At 25.0% G+C, this 17730-nt stretch overlaps 2 protein-coding genes across 2 annotated transcripts; both read right to left on the bottom strand.

Annotated features, from left to right (window-relative positions):
- Positions 1-756: 756 nt before the first annotated feature.
- On the bottom strand, positions 757-9807 carry LOC113552576. Its single transcript, XM_026955434.1, has 13 exons — positions 9373-9807; positions 8633-8821; positions 8133-8249; positions 7865-8053; positions 7428-7634; positions 7213-7361; positions 4456-4537; positions 4082-4270; positions 2725-2841; positions 2470-2658; positions 1413-1616; positions 985-1133; positions 757-897 (listed from the first exon to the last, which is right to left on the bottom strand). Exons 1-13 carry the CDS (start codon positions 9448-9450, stop codon positions 855-857), a joined length of 1902 nt encoding a protein of 633 aa, XP_026811235.1. The 5' UTR covers positions 9451-9807; the 3' UTR covers positions 757-854.
- Positions 9808-14929: 5122 nt separating this feature from the next.
- On the bottom strand, positions 14930-17439 carry LOC113550955 (aldose reductase-like). The gene is given in 6 exon segments (XM_026952928.1): positions 14930-15154; positions 15258-15613; positions 15689-15892; positions 15966-16082; positions 16140-16307; positions 17096-17439. Coding segments are annotated over 6 exon segments (963 nt in total). The 5' UTR covers positions 17171-17439; the 3' UTR covers positions 14930-15111.
- Between the last annotated feature and the right edge of the window lie 291 nt (positions 17440-17730).

The raw sequence follows: 17730 nt of genomic DNA, 5'->3' as shown, positions 1-17730 counted from the left end.
TAATTTTTAGTATTTTATGCGACCTAAATTTAAGTATACTTTCGTGATTAGTTTGAAAAAATAAATAAGGGATTCCATGTATTATTCCACTACCATAACTAAAGTATGGGTATTATATTGACTAATGAGAAAATATTTGAGAAGGAATTTTCTCGTTTTCTAACTATGCTATTTTATATTTTTACCTACTCTTTCTAATAACAAATAATATTGTTTATTATGGTAAACCACTGATTTAATATATATAAATAATGTTTTTAATTTGACATGATATTTTTTGTTATTAATTTGATTACAGGAGTAATAGAATTAAATAACAAAAAAGACAATCATTCATAATATTTTAAAATACAGATTTATAACAATAAATTTCTTTTTATTATTTCTATTTAATGTGCATTACGCAATAAGAAATAAAAAATAACTATCATACTTTCAGTAATAGAACAATTTTGTTTCCGATATATTTCAATAAATATTTAACTAAATCGAAGGAATATGTTCCATTCAAGGAAGTATGTATGGACATAAATTATTTTAATGAGCATCTTAAAATGTTTAAGGTATCATAATATGGCTATTACATTATAAACTAGAAATAGGTATATGATTTTTCACAACATTCAAATTTATAATAATAAACCATCAACCACCAAAGTAATATAATTATTCCAAACATCAAACTTCTGTAACTATCTTGCTTCTTTTTAAATTTGAATATTTTTACATATTAGTATAATGTTTAAGTCGCATAGATTCATTTTAAAAGACAAATTAAATGTATTTTTGTATTTCTTATTTCAATTATTACAATATCAGATCATTGCTTTTATCAGTTTAGTTATCCCTGATATTCATGGTTCCTCGTTAAATGGATAGTCTTTCAAGTGCATTCCTCTAAAAAAAAAAGAAATATACTTTAAATTAAAATATTAGAAATTGAAAAATTAACTATACAATATTATATTTATTATTTCAGCTTACGGTTTTAAAATAACATAACGTAAATTTTGATTTAATGACTCCAGTAAATCCATATCTTCCTTGCTCATCTCAAAATCCCAGATATCAAAATTTTCTTTTTGTCTTTCCAAATTAGATGATTTTGGTATGACTACAATACCTCTTTGAACCTTAATTTAACAATACAAAAAATTTAATGAAAGGATTTGTAAATTAAAAGCATTAATTGAGGCTGGTGTTATATGTATATACACCAGTTGTTGTTTGGAATTGATATTAATAAGCTGCTCTGATTGAAATATTTATGATATGCGACAACCCAAGAATTTAAACAATACTAATATATACCATATGATAATAAAACATAATTAAATTTTCTAACAATCATAGAAATAAATTAAGAATATAAATCTGTTCTTCTAAAAAATAAAAATTTAGTACTTCATTACCTGAAATCTTAATAATATTTGAGCATTAGTCTTTTTATATTTGTTGGCTATTTGTTTAACAATTGGCTCATCTAAAAGTATTAATCCTTTTGAGCTTGCACCTCTGTAGGGCGATCCTAAAGGTCCGTAAGCAGTTAATAGTATTCCATTACTCTCGCAAACTTCTTTAAGTTTATTTTGAGTTAAATAAGGATGATTTTCAATCTAAAACATAACATAATAGCTATTAAATGTATTATAATTTATAATAAATTACAATTTTAGAGATATAAATTTTAATTATTAATTTGTAACTATTTATTAGTATAATAACAAAATTAAAATTAAATTTTATTCATCTTTAAACGATTTTTTTCTCTCATTTTTATTTAACTATTAAGTTATTTGAATATTATTATTACCACTTATAATTAATAATTTGAATCAATTGTTATTGGTGGTGGCACAAAGGTATGGTTTAAGTCGTTTAAGGCATGGTACAAACTAAAGTATATCATATGAGTCCACTGCCTATGATAGTAAGTCTATAGTAAAATGCCCATTACTAATCATTTATGTATTGTATGGGTTTATAGATAACTAACTCATTTATATACCACTCAGTAAATTTGATTAGATCCAAGTACCTGATTTTAAGTAAAAAAATCTATTTATTATACAATAAAAAAATTAAAAATTAATCAATTTATTTATTTGCTTAATGATAATTAAGAGCATACCTATAATCATGTAATATATTTTTTTTATAACTTAAAAAATTGTTTATATTTAATATGATTTAACATACCATCACATTATTGCTTTAATTTAAATGATGAGAATTTTTTCTAACTATTATTTTAGGTAAATAAAAATAACTGAAATGTTTTAAATGCTAAGTTATTAAAATCAATAGAGCAACATGATATCTCAAAATATAATAATGGTGGATACAGTGACAATGCGTGATTTATTAACAATAATATTGTTAAACACTTTTGAAAATGTTGGTACACTGTGATGAGTTAAAAACAATTTTCAAATGTCATGATTTGTCCAGTAACTATTAAGTAGGTACCTGATTAATAACCGGTTTTATTGTTGCTATTTCTAAAATATCTTTCACTTGTTTAATATTAAAATTTGAAATTCCTATTGATTTTGTGAGTCCTAATTTAGCACATTGTTCCATAGCCTTCCATGTGTCTAAATAAGAATCATCAGTACCAATATACCGCCCTTCACTGTCTGTAGCAGTTGGATATTCCTAAAATAATAAAAGAAATTAATTTAAATTTAAAAGATAGACAATAATTAAAAATAATTGATTTACAGTAGTTGACACTGGCCAATGAATAAGGTATAAATCTAGGTAATCTAAACCTAGTAAATTCAAACTATTCTTCAATGCAATTTCTACTTCTTCAGGTTTATGCATATTATTCCATAGCTAAACAAATAACAATTTGGATACATTAATTTAATATATTAAATTATACATAATAACTTAACAAAAATATTTGTGTAAAAGAAAAAAATATAAATTTAGGTGATTGGTAATGTGCTAAACAAATTTCAGACCTGAGGCAAATTACCATTTGACCACCTATATAGCCACAGCTTTGAATTAATATTTTTTCATCACACTAAATCCATTGCCGGTACATACCAATTCACTCACACATAATGGTCTTGTGGCAACTGCCAAGAAAACCTACTTTGGCATACCACTAAAAGTGGTAACCAAAATATAAATTTAAAAAAATTATATCAATTTATATAAAAAAATACTATTAAGAGGAAGGTTCACATAGAAGATAAAACAATAATCTGCACTATACATATCTAATAACCATAGGGGGAACTAGACATTTTCATTAGACTGGGCCACTCGTGAGAGTCATTTTGCACCTATCATATCCACAGTAAAGGGTGGAGGGCGATAGGGAACATCAATGTTTTTTTATTATAATACAAGTGTATAACATAAGTAATTTATTTTATTACATTTAAAATAATATGTTCTTAGCAAATATATACATTAATACGGAGCCAATTAGACTGGGCCATGGCCCAGATGGCCAAAGCTGTAGTTCCGCCAATGCTAATAACATATCAATTGTCATTGTCATTAAGACCTAAACTATGGCATCTAGAAAAATATTACAATTATCAATTAATTACCCTATTATTAAATCATAAGATGAAAAAATTATCAGTAATGTAATGATTCAATTATTTCTTGGTTTTTTTTTTTTTTACAACAGTAGCAATATAGAGTAATTGTAAATGTAATGATGTAATATATTAATATGTTTACTGTATAAATTATATTTTCTAGATACAAAGAAACTATTATTATGATAAAAAAAAAATGCATTGCTCTTTATTTATAATGTTATATAAAATATATAAAAAAAAACATTCTTGTATTGGTTGTGACTGAAATAACTTTTTTCGTTCTTGATATCATATTCTACAGGATGTATATAATCAGAATATATATAATGATTTTTAATTTTGGTATTTAGTACCTAAAAGAGTTTTAGTTATTGTGGTTTTCATTAATTGGAAAAAATGATAAATAAAATATTTTAAATGTTGAATCAAAGATACTATGATTTAGAATTAAATAATAAATTAAGTATTAACAATATCATAATATTGTTTAAAGGTACAATGGTGCATACTTTACTAGTAATATATAATTCTTCTCTTTTTACGACTCCTTCTTTGATTTTTTCAGCAATAGCCTTTCCTATGGAATTTTCATTGTTGTAAAAGGCTGCACAATCAAAATGACGATATCCTATATCAATTGCACTTTTTACTGCATTGTAAATCTCGATCTGTTCCGATTCGTTTATTTTAGGTTTGGTCTAAAAAGTAATAATGTTTACAATAAGTATAGGTACTGTATATAAAATATAGGTACAATGAACGTAAAAAATATTTTCAAACAGATACATACAAAAATGTAAATACTTGATTCTTAATTAAACAAAACAAAATGAAGACAATAAAAAAAAATGATAATATAAATGGTTTAAGTGTTTTAAATTACCTGCCAAGTTCCCAACCCTAAGATTGGATACTGTTGACCATTATTGAATTTTACCATTTTCACTAACGAAGACGACGACATATTATTATATAAAAATCACTCAAACGCAAGAAATGAACGCTAAAAATGGGATATAAATCAAAAATTATTATTTAAATTTAAATATGATCACCATATAGGCTAAATACCTTAATGAATAAATTTATATAATGGTGATTAATGTGAATAACTTACTCTACAATTACAACTAATTAACTAACAAGTTAAATAATAAGGCACTGCTTTAAAACCTTTGTATTCACTGATGATCAATGAGACAGTGACTGATCAAATACTTTTTATCTATGGTCTACACTCTACAGTTGCATTATAGAATAAATTAATTTAATTTATTTTGCATTATGTTGATACTAACTTAATAGATAATTTGATTATAATAATATCAAACTAAATAAAATCATAGGATTCTGTGATAGGACCACACTTTATCTACAGAAATACATTAAAGTTATTCCAAAATAAAAATTGTTCTAAGCATAAGCGTAATTTGAGTGGAACTTGGGGGAGGCTAAGCCCCCCCCCCAAATGATTTGTATATATCCCCTTACACCTTTATATATTTCAGGGAGTATATGCACAGTACATACGTGCAAATTTTAATAGTTCCCCCAAATTCAAAACTCAAATTGCACCTATGCCCCATGGTGCCAAGACTATATATTTAAATATTTAACAACTATTTTTTTTCTTAAATGATTCAACTGAATCAACATTATAATTTATTATATAAAACAAAAATGAAATTTGATAATATAAGTTCATAAATGTATGTACGTACCTATTTATAAACTAGTTAGTTAATTTATCTACATAGGCGATGCCAGGGTGCAGAGTATACGGTCATGGTGATAACCCCTAGGCTCCTAAACAAAAAAATTTTTTTGTATAATATGACGCTTCTAGACTCTGAGTGGAATGAATCAGTGTATAATCACTGGACTATTATAATATGGATAAAATATGATGCAGGTAACCACCTGAAAGCTTGTAGTTTTCAGCATTGAAACAACGTAGTGTAGTACATTATAGAAACATTACATAGAAGGATGAAGGCATGAAGTATACAATATTATGATGCATTAATATTAGTTTAAAAAAAAGAGGAAATAAGTACTCAAAATAGGTAACCACTCTGTCATACTGTAGACATTGAGTTAGTCGCTGTAATGTAATTATGTATTAAACTTAAATTTAATAGAAATTCATTGCATACGAAAAACAATTATGAGTGAAGATGATCAGTATTAGCATATTATATGACTACAAGTATTTCTAATGATATATTTTTAACGTTATTAAAGTGATTTATTTTCCTATTAATAATATAGGTATAATAGGTTGAATGGATTATTACAAAAATGTTGCATTTATTATATTATTAATATTTTAATTATAGTGTCGCCATTGAGTGGCTGTTTTTTCATGTATGTCCATGTCATATATTATTCTTTTATTTTAACAGAAATGCTTATTATAACACTCATTGTATATAATATATTTTAAAAATAAAGTAAAAAAAATGTATATTTAATTAGTTATAATAGTGAGTATATATATTTTATATCAAATATTATATTGTTATTAACTTTTAAGTCTAATTAGATTTTTAAATTCAAAAAATCACTTTGTTTATTAATGAAGGGTTATTAAGTGCTTATCCCAGGATGAAGGTAAATGCTAATCTCCAGACAAATGAATAAAAAAAATAATCAATTTAATAAATAAAAAACAATTGGGAACCTAGGTAAATGAATTTCAAGAAGTAAAAAAAGTTAATCAACATTTAAAAAAAATTAAAATTGCTAACAAATTTATTTATACAGTATAAAAAAAATGATAAAAACTTTGAGCACCTATGGCTAAATCAACTCATAAACTGGACCTTATACAAAATATATATTAAAAGTGTATAATATTTTAAGAAACAAAAATATGCTATGTATCTTCTTAGCTTAAAAGGAAGTTGCTAGAACAGATAGTTAAATCTTTGCAGACGTTAAAATATTTAATTATCAATGATTTTCTAAATAATACAAAACAATTTTTTGTGATTAATTATTATGGTTATAGTAGTAATAATATTTTTGCTAATGATTTGTTCATATTTGTTTGTGTTCTTTTTAATTAACTTATGACACCAATGAACTACATATTACATATAGGTTGCAAAAATTATAATTGATCGCTTATGATACCATTACCACTTACTTCATTTAATAAGTGTTTTCTATAATGGTAATAATTTTATTTTGGTTTAAACAGAAGACGGATCTCAGAGAACCTATCATTACATGCTTAGTATTTAATTTACAAAGTAACAAATAAATATATCAATTTAGGTAATTTTTATTAATTTATGAATAGAAAACAAGACCTGTTAGTAAAATGTCAATTTAAAGAAAGAAAAATAAGTACCAAATAAATATATTTTACAAAACAAGTGTGTACTATTGTACTAATAAATTAAACATTATGGTTTAATAAAGTAAATTAATTAATATTGTATTTTTAATATATTTATAAGCGCCGTAATATTAATTTTCGCTAGATTTTAAATTTTAATCTCCAAATATCCAAATTAGGCTTCATCAAAGAACGAGTAATCTTTCAAATGTTTTGCACTAAAAAAAAAAAAAGATCAATACATTTTTTATATATTGTGTTTAAGAATGTATAATAATAATATTTTCAACTTACGTATTAAATTCAAAATAACGAGCATTTTTATTCAAGGATTCAAGCAAGTCTATATCTTGTGAAGTTAACTCAAAACCCCAGACATCAAAATTTTCTTTCTGTCTCTTTGGATTAGATGATTTTGGTATGACTATAACACCTCTTTGTATCTATTTTTTTTAATTCAATAAAAGTTAGAAACAAATTAAAATAAGTATCTAATACAATATTATTACTTGGAACTTTATTAATATTTGAGCATTAGTTTTTTTATATTTATCAGCTAATTGTTTTACTATAGGTTCGTCTAAAATAGCATCTTCTTCTGGTCCTGCCCATGACCTTTTTGCTGATCCTAATGGTGCATAACCAGTTAGTAGTATACCATTACTTTCACAAAATTCTTTCAGTTTATTTTGTGTTAAATAAGGATGACATTCGACCTAAAATAACAAAAAAATTTACAATTGTTTACAATAATATTATTAATTTAAAACTTGTACATTCGTAAACATGATAAATATTTATGGATTAAATAAAGTAAATAGTGTATATCCATTGATTTAAATAATTATTATAAAAAATTATAATCGATGTAAAGTGTCTCAAACTGAATCATAGAATTTCAATCAAAATTGAAACAAAATATATTCATGTATTAACACTAGTTTACCTGATTAACAACTGGTTTAATAGTAGCTATTTCTAAAATATCTTTTAACTGTCTAATATTGAAATTTGACACTCCAATCGATTTTGTAAGACCTTTTTGAACACATTCTTCCATAGCTTTCCAAGTTTCTAAATAAGAGATACCAGAGCCCAATAATCGTCCTTCACTGTCAGTAGCATTAGGATCTTCCTATAAAATAAAACATAATAATATTATAGGTAAGCAGATTGTTATTTTAAGTGTATACATATTTTAAAATATTACTTACACTAGTTCCAAAAGGCCAATGAATAAGATATAAATCTACATAACTCAAACATAAATCATTCAAAGTATTCTTCAATGCTTCTTCAACAAGTTCTGATCTATGCTTATCATTCCAAAGCTAAACAAATTAAACACATAATTAAATAATATCTAAGGATTACAAATTGATTATTTTTAAGTATTATTTCAAAATTTTTCAATTTACTAATAATATATTTATTTTTGTGCTTTGTATGTGATGATCATTTTATTGGAATTATATATATTTTTTTCATAAAAAGATTTACAACCAAATAATTGTTTCTTACAGCTATGGAATAAATGTATTGAGTGCTTTCAAAATATAATCTTTAATTTTATGTTAACAATTTTACTAAGTATTTAAGTATATTAGCTAAGATTAGTATTTAATTTAAAAAAATTTAAAATTTTTTTTAAGACATTGATTAATTCACATCAAAATAATTATCATTTATACAAATATATTGCAACACAACATACCTTACTAGTAATAAATAGTTCATCTCTTTTAACAACACCTTCTAAAATTTTATCATTTATAGCCTTTCCCAAAAGCTTTTCGTTGTTATAAATGGCAGCACAGTCAAAATGACGATATCCTATGTCAATTGCACTTTTTATAGCGTTAATGAACACAGTGTGTTGAGAATCATCAATGACTGTTGATGCCTAGAAAAATGAACATTTTATGTAGTGTTACTTATAAGTTATAACTTATAACTATGAAACATTTTCCGGGATGACACCAATGGGTGTTTTTCTCTCTCCTGTCTTACTTACAGTAGTGTCAAACTCAAACTTTTTAATGAAGTGAAATTTAAAATTTTTGTCCCACTTACCCACCCAAACTTTTCAACCATCTAATATAATATACAAACACATACAGGTATAGATTTCTAACTTCACAACAATTATAATATACATATGTAACACTGTATTTAACTTTGTTATCTTATTAACGCTGAGAACCTACCTATACCCACCAACCCGTTTAAGAAGTGAAGCAATAGCTTCACATGACATATGAGTTTGGCGCTACTGTCTACTCTTATACTTGAATTATTATTATTTCATTTGCTTATTGTATACTTTTAAAATACAGATTGTTAATAAACCTACTTCTTGAAAATAAAAAATAAAACTATGAAACAGTATTTTTAAAACAATGTAGCACTAAGCAGTAATAATTAAAAAAGTAGATTTACATAAATATATATTACCTGCCAAGTTCCCAAACCTAAGATTGGATATAGTTGACCATTATTAAACTTCGCCATTTTTACCAAATTCGATGCCATATTAGAATATGTAATTAACTGATAATCAAAAAAATACTTTTAAAATAAAAATACAGAAGAAATAGGTTATTTAGTGTTGGATATAATACTATAAATGTAAAAACTAGGATGTGTATTGATTACAACAGTATTATAATTTTAAGTTATGTAAGCCGAGTAACTTATATAAACGTCAGAACTGTCAATAATCAATATTCATTACTCATCACTCATCGGTCCAGTAATTGAGTTATCTAATTATTATTTATAATAGTTATAATATAACACGATAACAGATCAATTATACAGTAAAATTCGGCACTTGCAACGTTTATGGATTATAATCTATAAACCTGGAGGCACTTGTACGATTTTTGTAATCATCTGGTGGATTATCAGTTATCATAATATCACCTAACCCACGGATAATATAATAAATATATAATATAATATAATAATATATAATTTATTATATTATCCAGAACCTAACCTAACTATATTATCTTGATTTTATATTTTTAACATTTTATTATTCTTTTTACATCCTTCTATTATATTATTGTTATTAATTAATATAATTATATTCAGATATTATAGGTTTTTTTTAACATTTATTGGAATATATTATACTTTATACCTATAGTAACTATATATAATAGGTACATTAGTACCTACATAATATGCTCATACCTATATTAAGAGCGTAGAAAAAAATGCTTGAGGGGACTCAAGCCCCCCCCCCGAAATTTTAAAGTACACGTACAAGCAGATCTTAGCATTATAGAGGTGTAATGAGCACATATTGCTCAGCCTCCCCCCAGTAATTTCACCAAATTTCCGCTTATGATTATAGGTAAACCAAATTGTGATATTGGACGTTGGTGTCTCTATTAAGTCTTTGCGGCGAATTTGTAGGAATTTTTATTTAGTTTAATGCATTAGTATAAGTAGATTCTGGTAATTATATGTTAAGGTGAGAACGGAAACACTTTTAAGTGGATGACGGATAACGGATGTGGCCACTTCCACGAAAGTGTTTTGTGTTCTAAAATAATCCTAACCTAACCTTCTATACATACAAGGACGCGTTAGTAATTACACAAAATAATAATATGGATTGAAACGTTGGATTATTTTGCCGATACCCATATAATTGAATACCATAGGCCCAAATAGGCTTCAGGAGGGTTTTGTAAAGCAACAATTTAATATTCAGGTAAAGTCTTGAATGTTTACCTATAAGTGGATATAGTCAATGTATAGACTTATTTCGTCTAAAGTTTAGTTAGAGAAATTTTTGTTTTTTTATGCTCAGTTAGTCGTTGGTCAAAGATTCGACCTAAATATTTGACGCTAGTAACCGATGGTATAATTTTATTTGACAGAAAACGCGAATGGACTACGGTTTATAGTTTATAGATACATTATTATTTTTAATTTTAATAATTGAAAGTGTACTTATCATTATTATACATCAATGCATAATATCTATCAATAAAAATATATAGGTACACGGTACATATTATAATATACAATTATAAAAATATGAGTTTTTAATGATTTGTATTTTGTTAGTTACACTCGGATTATTTTAAGTTATAAACTTGTAACCACGATGTAGAGAAGATATCTTCTCGTGCTTGTAACTATAAAGGTCCACATTACGTCCTGTTATGACTATTTGTCTATCTATCAGTTATTAATTATTATTGACATCACGAAATATTTTAATATTTTACAGAACTACCAATTTTAATTTTGTATTCTAGGTACCTACCTATAATAAATTATTATTACATTTTAATGGATGCATTTCAACTTTCAAGGACTCTCAATGTTTAGAGATAAAAAGAGATAGTCTCATTACCACTATATAAACATAATAGGTATAGTTGTAGTTTGTAGGCTATATAGAGGTATACAACTATACAACTGTATAAGCAATAAGTATAATATACAATATTCATATTTAGGTATTATAGTCGGTATAGATATATCTATAGCCATATAGGTATCTACACCCTATACCTATATATATATTAATATGCCTAGGTACATATAGTTGTTATAAATATAAAAATATATCAATATATGGGTGAATGTAAGTTCCAAAACAAATGGAGATATAAGGAGTTTAAGATATTGTAGTGACTTGTCGTTACTACCAAACTACCAATACTATACCGGTGACTGCACGCTTCTTTAACGACGAATCTATACGTTCGTGTTATTGTGTAAACTGTAGATGGATATACCGTTGTTCTGTGGATATACGAAGGTGAAGGAATAAGAGTTGATGTTGAAACTTGAAATGATTTAACACAATAAATATATTGATACATTTGAAGACAGAATAATATTTTATTCTGCCTGAGAAAATTAGTTGGGAATGAACTTATATTTAAGGAACTATGCGGCTGTAACAAAGTCCGCGATTCACATAAGTTCGTACAGTTAGGTACTCGTCATCCAATGAAGTAGGTATTAACTTACACAGTTGTCTTAAATAGAAGCATAAAAATCATATTAGTTTTAACCATTTTCTACCGTACGTCCGTATAAGAACAGTTAAATTACATACCTACCTACGCAATAATTTTACCGTATCGAAAAACTGAGTTTCATCGATTCTGCCAAACATTTTTATAATAGATTATAAAGTAACGTAGGTATTTATGTATACCTATTGATTCCGCTAGTTCAGGTAGTCTAAAAACAGCCCACAGGCATTTAACCACGAAACAACCTATCAATTCCACCCGGGAAAAAATAATTTTCTCCAACAACAATTAGTTACCTATAGTTTAATTTGCAAAACTCAATTCTTTGTTTACAAAATCACACCTAAATATTTATTTATATACATCTTAAACATAATGATCCAAATAGATACCTACATACATTATTATTCTATTAAAAAAAAATATTGAAAACACAAAATACTTGTTTATAAAATAAAAATCGAAGATTTATTAAAAGATTATGAATATATAATTGTTGTAAATAATAATAATTATATTATACTTATTATTTTTTTTTTTAAATAATAGTAATATTATTAAATAGAAAATAAAATATTATTTAAAATATAAATTGTATAAAATGATTTAAAATAGTATATGCCTAGTATATTATAGGGTAAGATATATTAAACTTTTTGTTTTGGCTAAAAGAGAAGCCTACGTTTTTGGTCGAAAACGGCCATGACTAGTTAACTAAGTAGACAGTATTGTAAAAAATACTTTTAAAATGTTTTTGAGTAATTACTCAAATAAAGTATTATCAAAATAAAGTATTTAAAATATCACCCAAATAAATATCAAAAAAAAATATCTATAATAAAGTAGGTATTTGAAATAAAATTAATTGAAGCATTATTTGTTCAAAATTCTGATCTATCGTGTTCCGAAAACCAAAACCGATATCGAATTGTCCATAAATGAATAATGATTAATATAATTATTTTATAGGTAACGTTGAAGCATGGCGACGACGGTACGGTATTTTTATTTTACATGGATTATGAATAGAACATAGAAACACATTGAGAATTAAAGGAATAAAAAAAATATTGAATAAAATACTAAAATAGAATTCAATAGAAAAAATTATTGAAAATACTTACTATATAGGTATTCAAATATTTCAAAACAATAACAAAAAAGTATTTGAATACTTTTAATCAAATAGGTACTTTACAACATACAACACTGTAGGTAGACGCAGATATATTAAAAAAAAAAAAGTATGAATACTGAATAGTTACATAATTTTTAAATTTACTACATTAAGTGTATAATTATAGTAGTATGTTATTGTTATACCTACCTACCTAGTACCTATTGATTATAACTATTTACTTATAGGTACCTATTGTTTCAAGGACGGTGCTACCTTTTGTGAAGCCCTGAGAAAAACTTATTTACTTAACTAATATAACTATTAACCATAGTCACTTATAGCTTATAAGACATGGGTATAGGATGCTTTAAATACATATTATCCAAAATTTATCCAAAATACAGTATTTTCAGATTAAAAAAATGAATAGTGTAAAAATAAAGACTTTATCCAAAAAATAAAACTGATGTGCATATACAGATGTCAGATAGATAACCCTACTAACAATAAACTAGATCAATATTACATAAAATGGTAGGTTAAACTTACTACCTATGTACAATATTTATATGTATTGGAAGTAATATCAAAGATGATGATACTCAAGAATTCAGAAAATTATAGAAGTGTAAATGAAAAAAACCAATATATCTACATATTCTATTTCTTGAAAAAAAGGAAGTTTTAAGTAAAATAATTTTGATATGTTGAATATATAATAATCCAATTGCCATAGCTTCTGCATAATAATGTTCAAGTCATTCAACACGGTTATGTGGAAATGTACATGAATGTAACATAGAATTGAATTATATGTATGAAAAACGTATTATGATTGTTGATAATTGATTACTAAATACCAATTAATACGATTAGAAGCCATTATTTAAATTACCAAAAGAAAAAATTCCTATAAATACTAATTACTAATTGCCTAGTTGATAAAGTAACCTTCATATCTTCTATTATTTAGTTTAAGTAGTTACTGATAATTCTACATTTATTATTTATAGGCATGCATCATGAAGATTTTATTGGTTAAAATATTTAGCCTTGAATGTGTTATTTAGTTTTTGTAATTTTCAATTAGTTAACTATAATGTATATTTTCCACTATTAAAATTTTTTTTTTTATTTTTAAATGATAAATATTCTATGCGTGACACATGTCATGGGAAATGTTTAATGGTTGCTCCTATTTCCAGGGTACCTATCTAATCATTAATTAAATTAATACATTATTTAAATATTAACATATTATTAATTTAAATGTATATTTTGCACATTAATACATAAAAATATAAGCTACTAAACATAATATAATAAGAAATGATTTCAAAATAGATACAAATTAATGTAATAATTTTATTAATTTTATTTTAAAAGTTGCGATAAGTGCTAAACAACTGCTAATATAGTAATATATAAATAGAAAAGTTTTTCAAAGTAATTAGTAATTATTAAATTAAATTACAAATAATTTATATTAAATGTAATACTGAAATAGATTTTTAAATTAAGCTATTAAATCATGATTTAAGACTTTAAGTCTCAGTTGATTATAATTAAGAACTACAAACATTTGAATTTGAAAGATATATAATATATAATATGCGATGAATGATGATTATGTTGAGGTTGTACTTGGTTTTAAAGTAGATCTTTGTAGTTTGAACCTAAATTAATTTTATTTTGATAACAACCATTTAGTTTTCCGACAATAGTTCAATTATTATAATAGTAAAAATATATTATTGAAACCGAAAAGTAACTTTTAAATAGATATATAAATATATATTTTTTAATTGTCCAGCAATAAAAGTCATCTAAATTAAAATGCACAAACTAGAATATTATACAAAAACAAAATATGTAATAATTATTGCAAATAAATTGTTTTTTTTTAATGTGTTTAAATAATCATACAAAAATATTATAAATTATGTGTAATTCATGAAAATTCTTTAACTTGACTATAAAGTTGAAATATGCCATATATTTAAAGTATAGTAACAAAATTAAAAATTATTAGTTGTATTGAAGAAAAATTTTTAATTAATATTAATATTCATCGTGGAATGGGAAATCCTTGAAATGACTATTCCTGAAAATAAAAATAAAAATATAATGTTAATTTAATCTATAATTAATAAAAATCAATTTTACATTTTTTTTTTTTTTTAAATAATTATTAACTTTTAACATACCAGTTAAGATGAAGAACTCTGCCATTACAATCAAAACTATCAATTGCATCAATATCGGCTTGTTCCAATGTAAAGTCCCATATATCAAAGTTTGATTCAATACGACTCTTAGTCACAGATTTCGGAATAACGATGTTGCCCCTTTGTACTTGATATTTAATTAAAATTTGAGCAGCAGTTTTATTATATTTTTTTGCAATAGCTGTAATTTTTGGGTCATCTAATAAAGACGGATCTTCTGGCTTTGCCTAAGGCCTGTCTGGAGATCCTAAAGGACTGTATGCAGTTACAAATATGTTATGTTGTTCACAAAATTCTTTTAGTTTCTTTTGATTCAAGTATGGATGACATTCAATCTAAATATTAACAAAGATAAAGTATTTCCGTTATATTTTTAATTTTGTATAATATAATTAATATAAAATTCATACTTGATTAACAACTGGCTTTATAGTAGCTACATTTAGTATGTCTTCCATTTGTTTCTTATTAAAGTTTGATATACCAATTGACTTGACCAGGCCTTTTTGAACCAAACTTTCCATTGCTTTCCATGTTTCTACGTAAGAACCGTTTCCTTCAAGTGTAACTCCATTAGCGTCTTTTGGGAACCATTCATCTTCCAACTTACCTTCCTAGTATTATAAAAAATTAATTACTATAGAAACTTAGTGGTCATTAGCTATTTTTCATGAATTTTAAACATACCTTAAAAGCCATAGGCCAGTGTATTAAGTAAAGATCCAAATATTCAATTTGCAAATCAGATAAAGTTTTTTTAACTACTGTTTCAACGTAATCAGGATGATGAAAAGTATTCCACAGCTAAAAATGTAGTGTTTATAGTTATTTTAGCTCATAAAAATTAGTAAATATTCTTACTTTACTAGTAATGAATAAATCTTCACGTTTAACAACACCTTCATCAATTTTTTGCTTAATAGCTTTCCCTACTTCATTTTCATTTTCATAAACCATAGCACAATCAATATGTCTATATCCTGTATCTATAGCAGTTTTAACTGCTTCTTCAACTTCGCCAGGCTTTGACTATAAATACAAAATACAGTTAATTATATACATAATATATTTTAAGCTATCTATATAAGATTATTTATAAAGATTTAATAATATGTTACTTTTAGAATTTATTGTTTAGTACCTATGTATACAGGCTTGTTCAGACCTATTGTGCAAGTCACATAAGTTAAATATATGAATGTGAAATTGGAAAAAAATAGGTTAAGATAAATAGTATCAAATTCAAATTTTGAAAAAAAGCATTATCACTATACCCAATTATTAGTAAAGAAAATCATATAAAATCAAAAAAATATAAAAATGAATAAATGCTTTGCCGAATAGTATAGGTGGTAACGTATGGTAGGCATAACCCATAGACATGCCTATACATAAATACTTTATATAGTAAAATGTTAATAAAAATAATTAAACAATCATGATTATTTTCAGTATTTATAACTGGCAATAATATCCTTACCTATATAATTAAAAAATAATATCTAGATAACTATTAAAAGTAGTTTATGCGTTCTTATGTTTAATCTAAATTTTAAAACCTACTTTATATTATTTTTTATAGTCTAAAATAATTACCAAGATATCTAATATCTACCTACCTATATTATAAATATAATTAAAATGTACAGTGATTGAAAACGCTTGAAAAAGTTAAATATATACTAGATAATTTACTTCAACTGAAGTATCTCCAGTTCATTTTTAAACATTTTATAACTTGAATAGATACAATTATAATTAATTAAAATTCAATTAAATTGTAAATATTAATTATTTTTAATTTATTTATTGTTTACCTTCCAAGTGCCAAATCCTACAATTGGATACTTCTGACCATTATTAAATGTGATGAATTGATTTTTTGATGCCATTTTGTTTGAAATTTATTTACTTTTGGTTTTTATAAACAATTGTAAATTATTAAGTGTATTGAGTATAAAGAACGAAATCCTAGAAGACTGTAGTAGCACAAAATATTTTAAAATTTTAAACCGTGAAATTATCAAGCAGTCAACTGGTGTTGTTGTTGTAATGTTGCGTAACAGACACTGAAGACTGAACTACTGATTACTGAAGAAGTCACGGAGTCGGGAGTGTAGTGGATAATGACGTGAAGTCTGGTGGTCTATCTGAGAGTCAGATAACATTAGCCATCAACGGATTATATAGTTATATAAATGTATATGCACGAGAACTCGGTAACAAAAGCAGCCCGACCAGCATACCCCCACTTAAGTTTGGCATACTGTAGTCTATAATAGTAACATATTATAATATGTATAATTTACTCATTTTCATTTTGTAGTATTATGTATGTTTGAATATTTTATTATTATTAAGTATTTACCTTTTACCATGACAACAGGCAAAGTCATAATTTGTCATGCTATTTATTATTTACATTTCGTTCATCGTCGTATCGTTCTAATAT

This window comes from Rhopalosiphum maidis, chromosome 2 (assembly GCF_003676215.2).
Source record: "Rhopalosiphum maidis isolate BTI-1 chromosome 2, ASM367621v3, whole genome shotgun sequence".
Taxonomy (NCBI): Eukaryota; Metazoa; Arthropoda; class Insecta; order Hemiptera; family Aphididae; genus Rhopalosiphum; species Rhopalosiphum maidis.
Note: the sequence above shows the minus strand (reverse complement) of the source record. Positions and strands in the feature narration are given on the sequence as shown.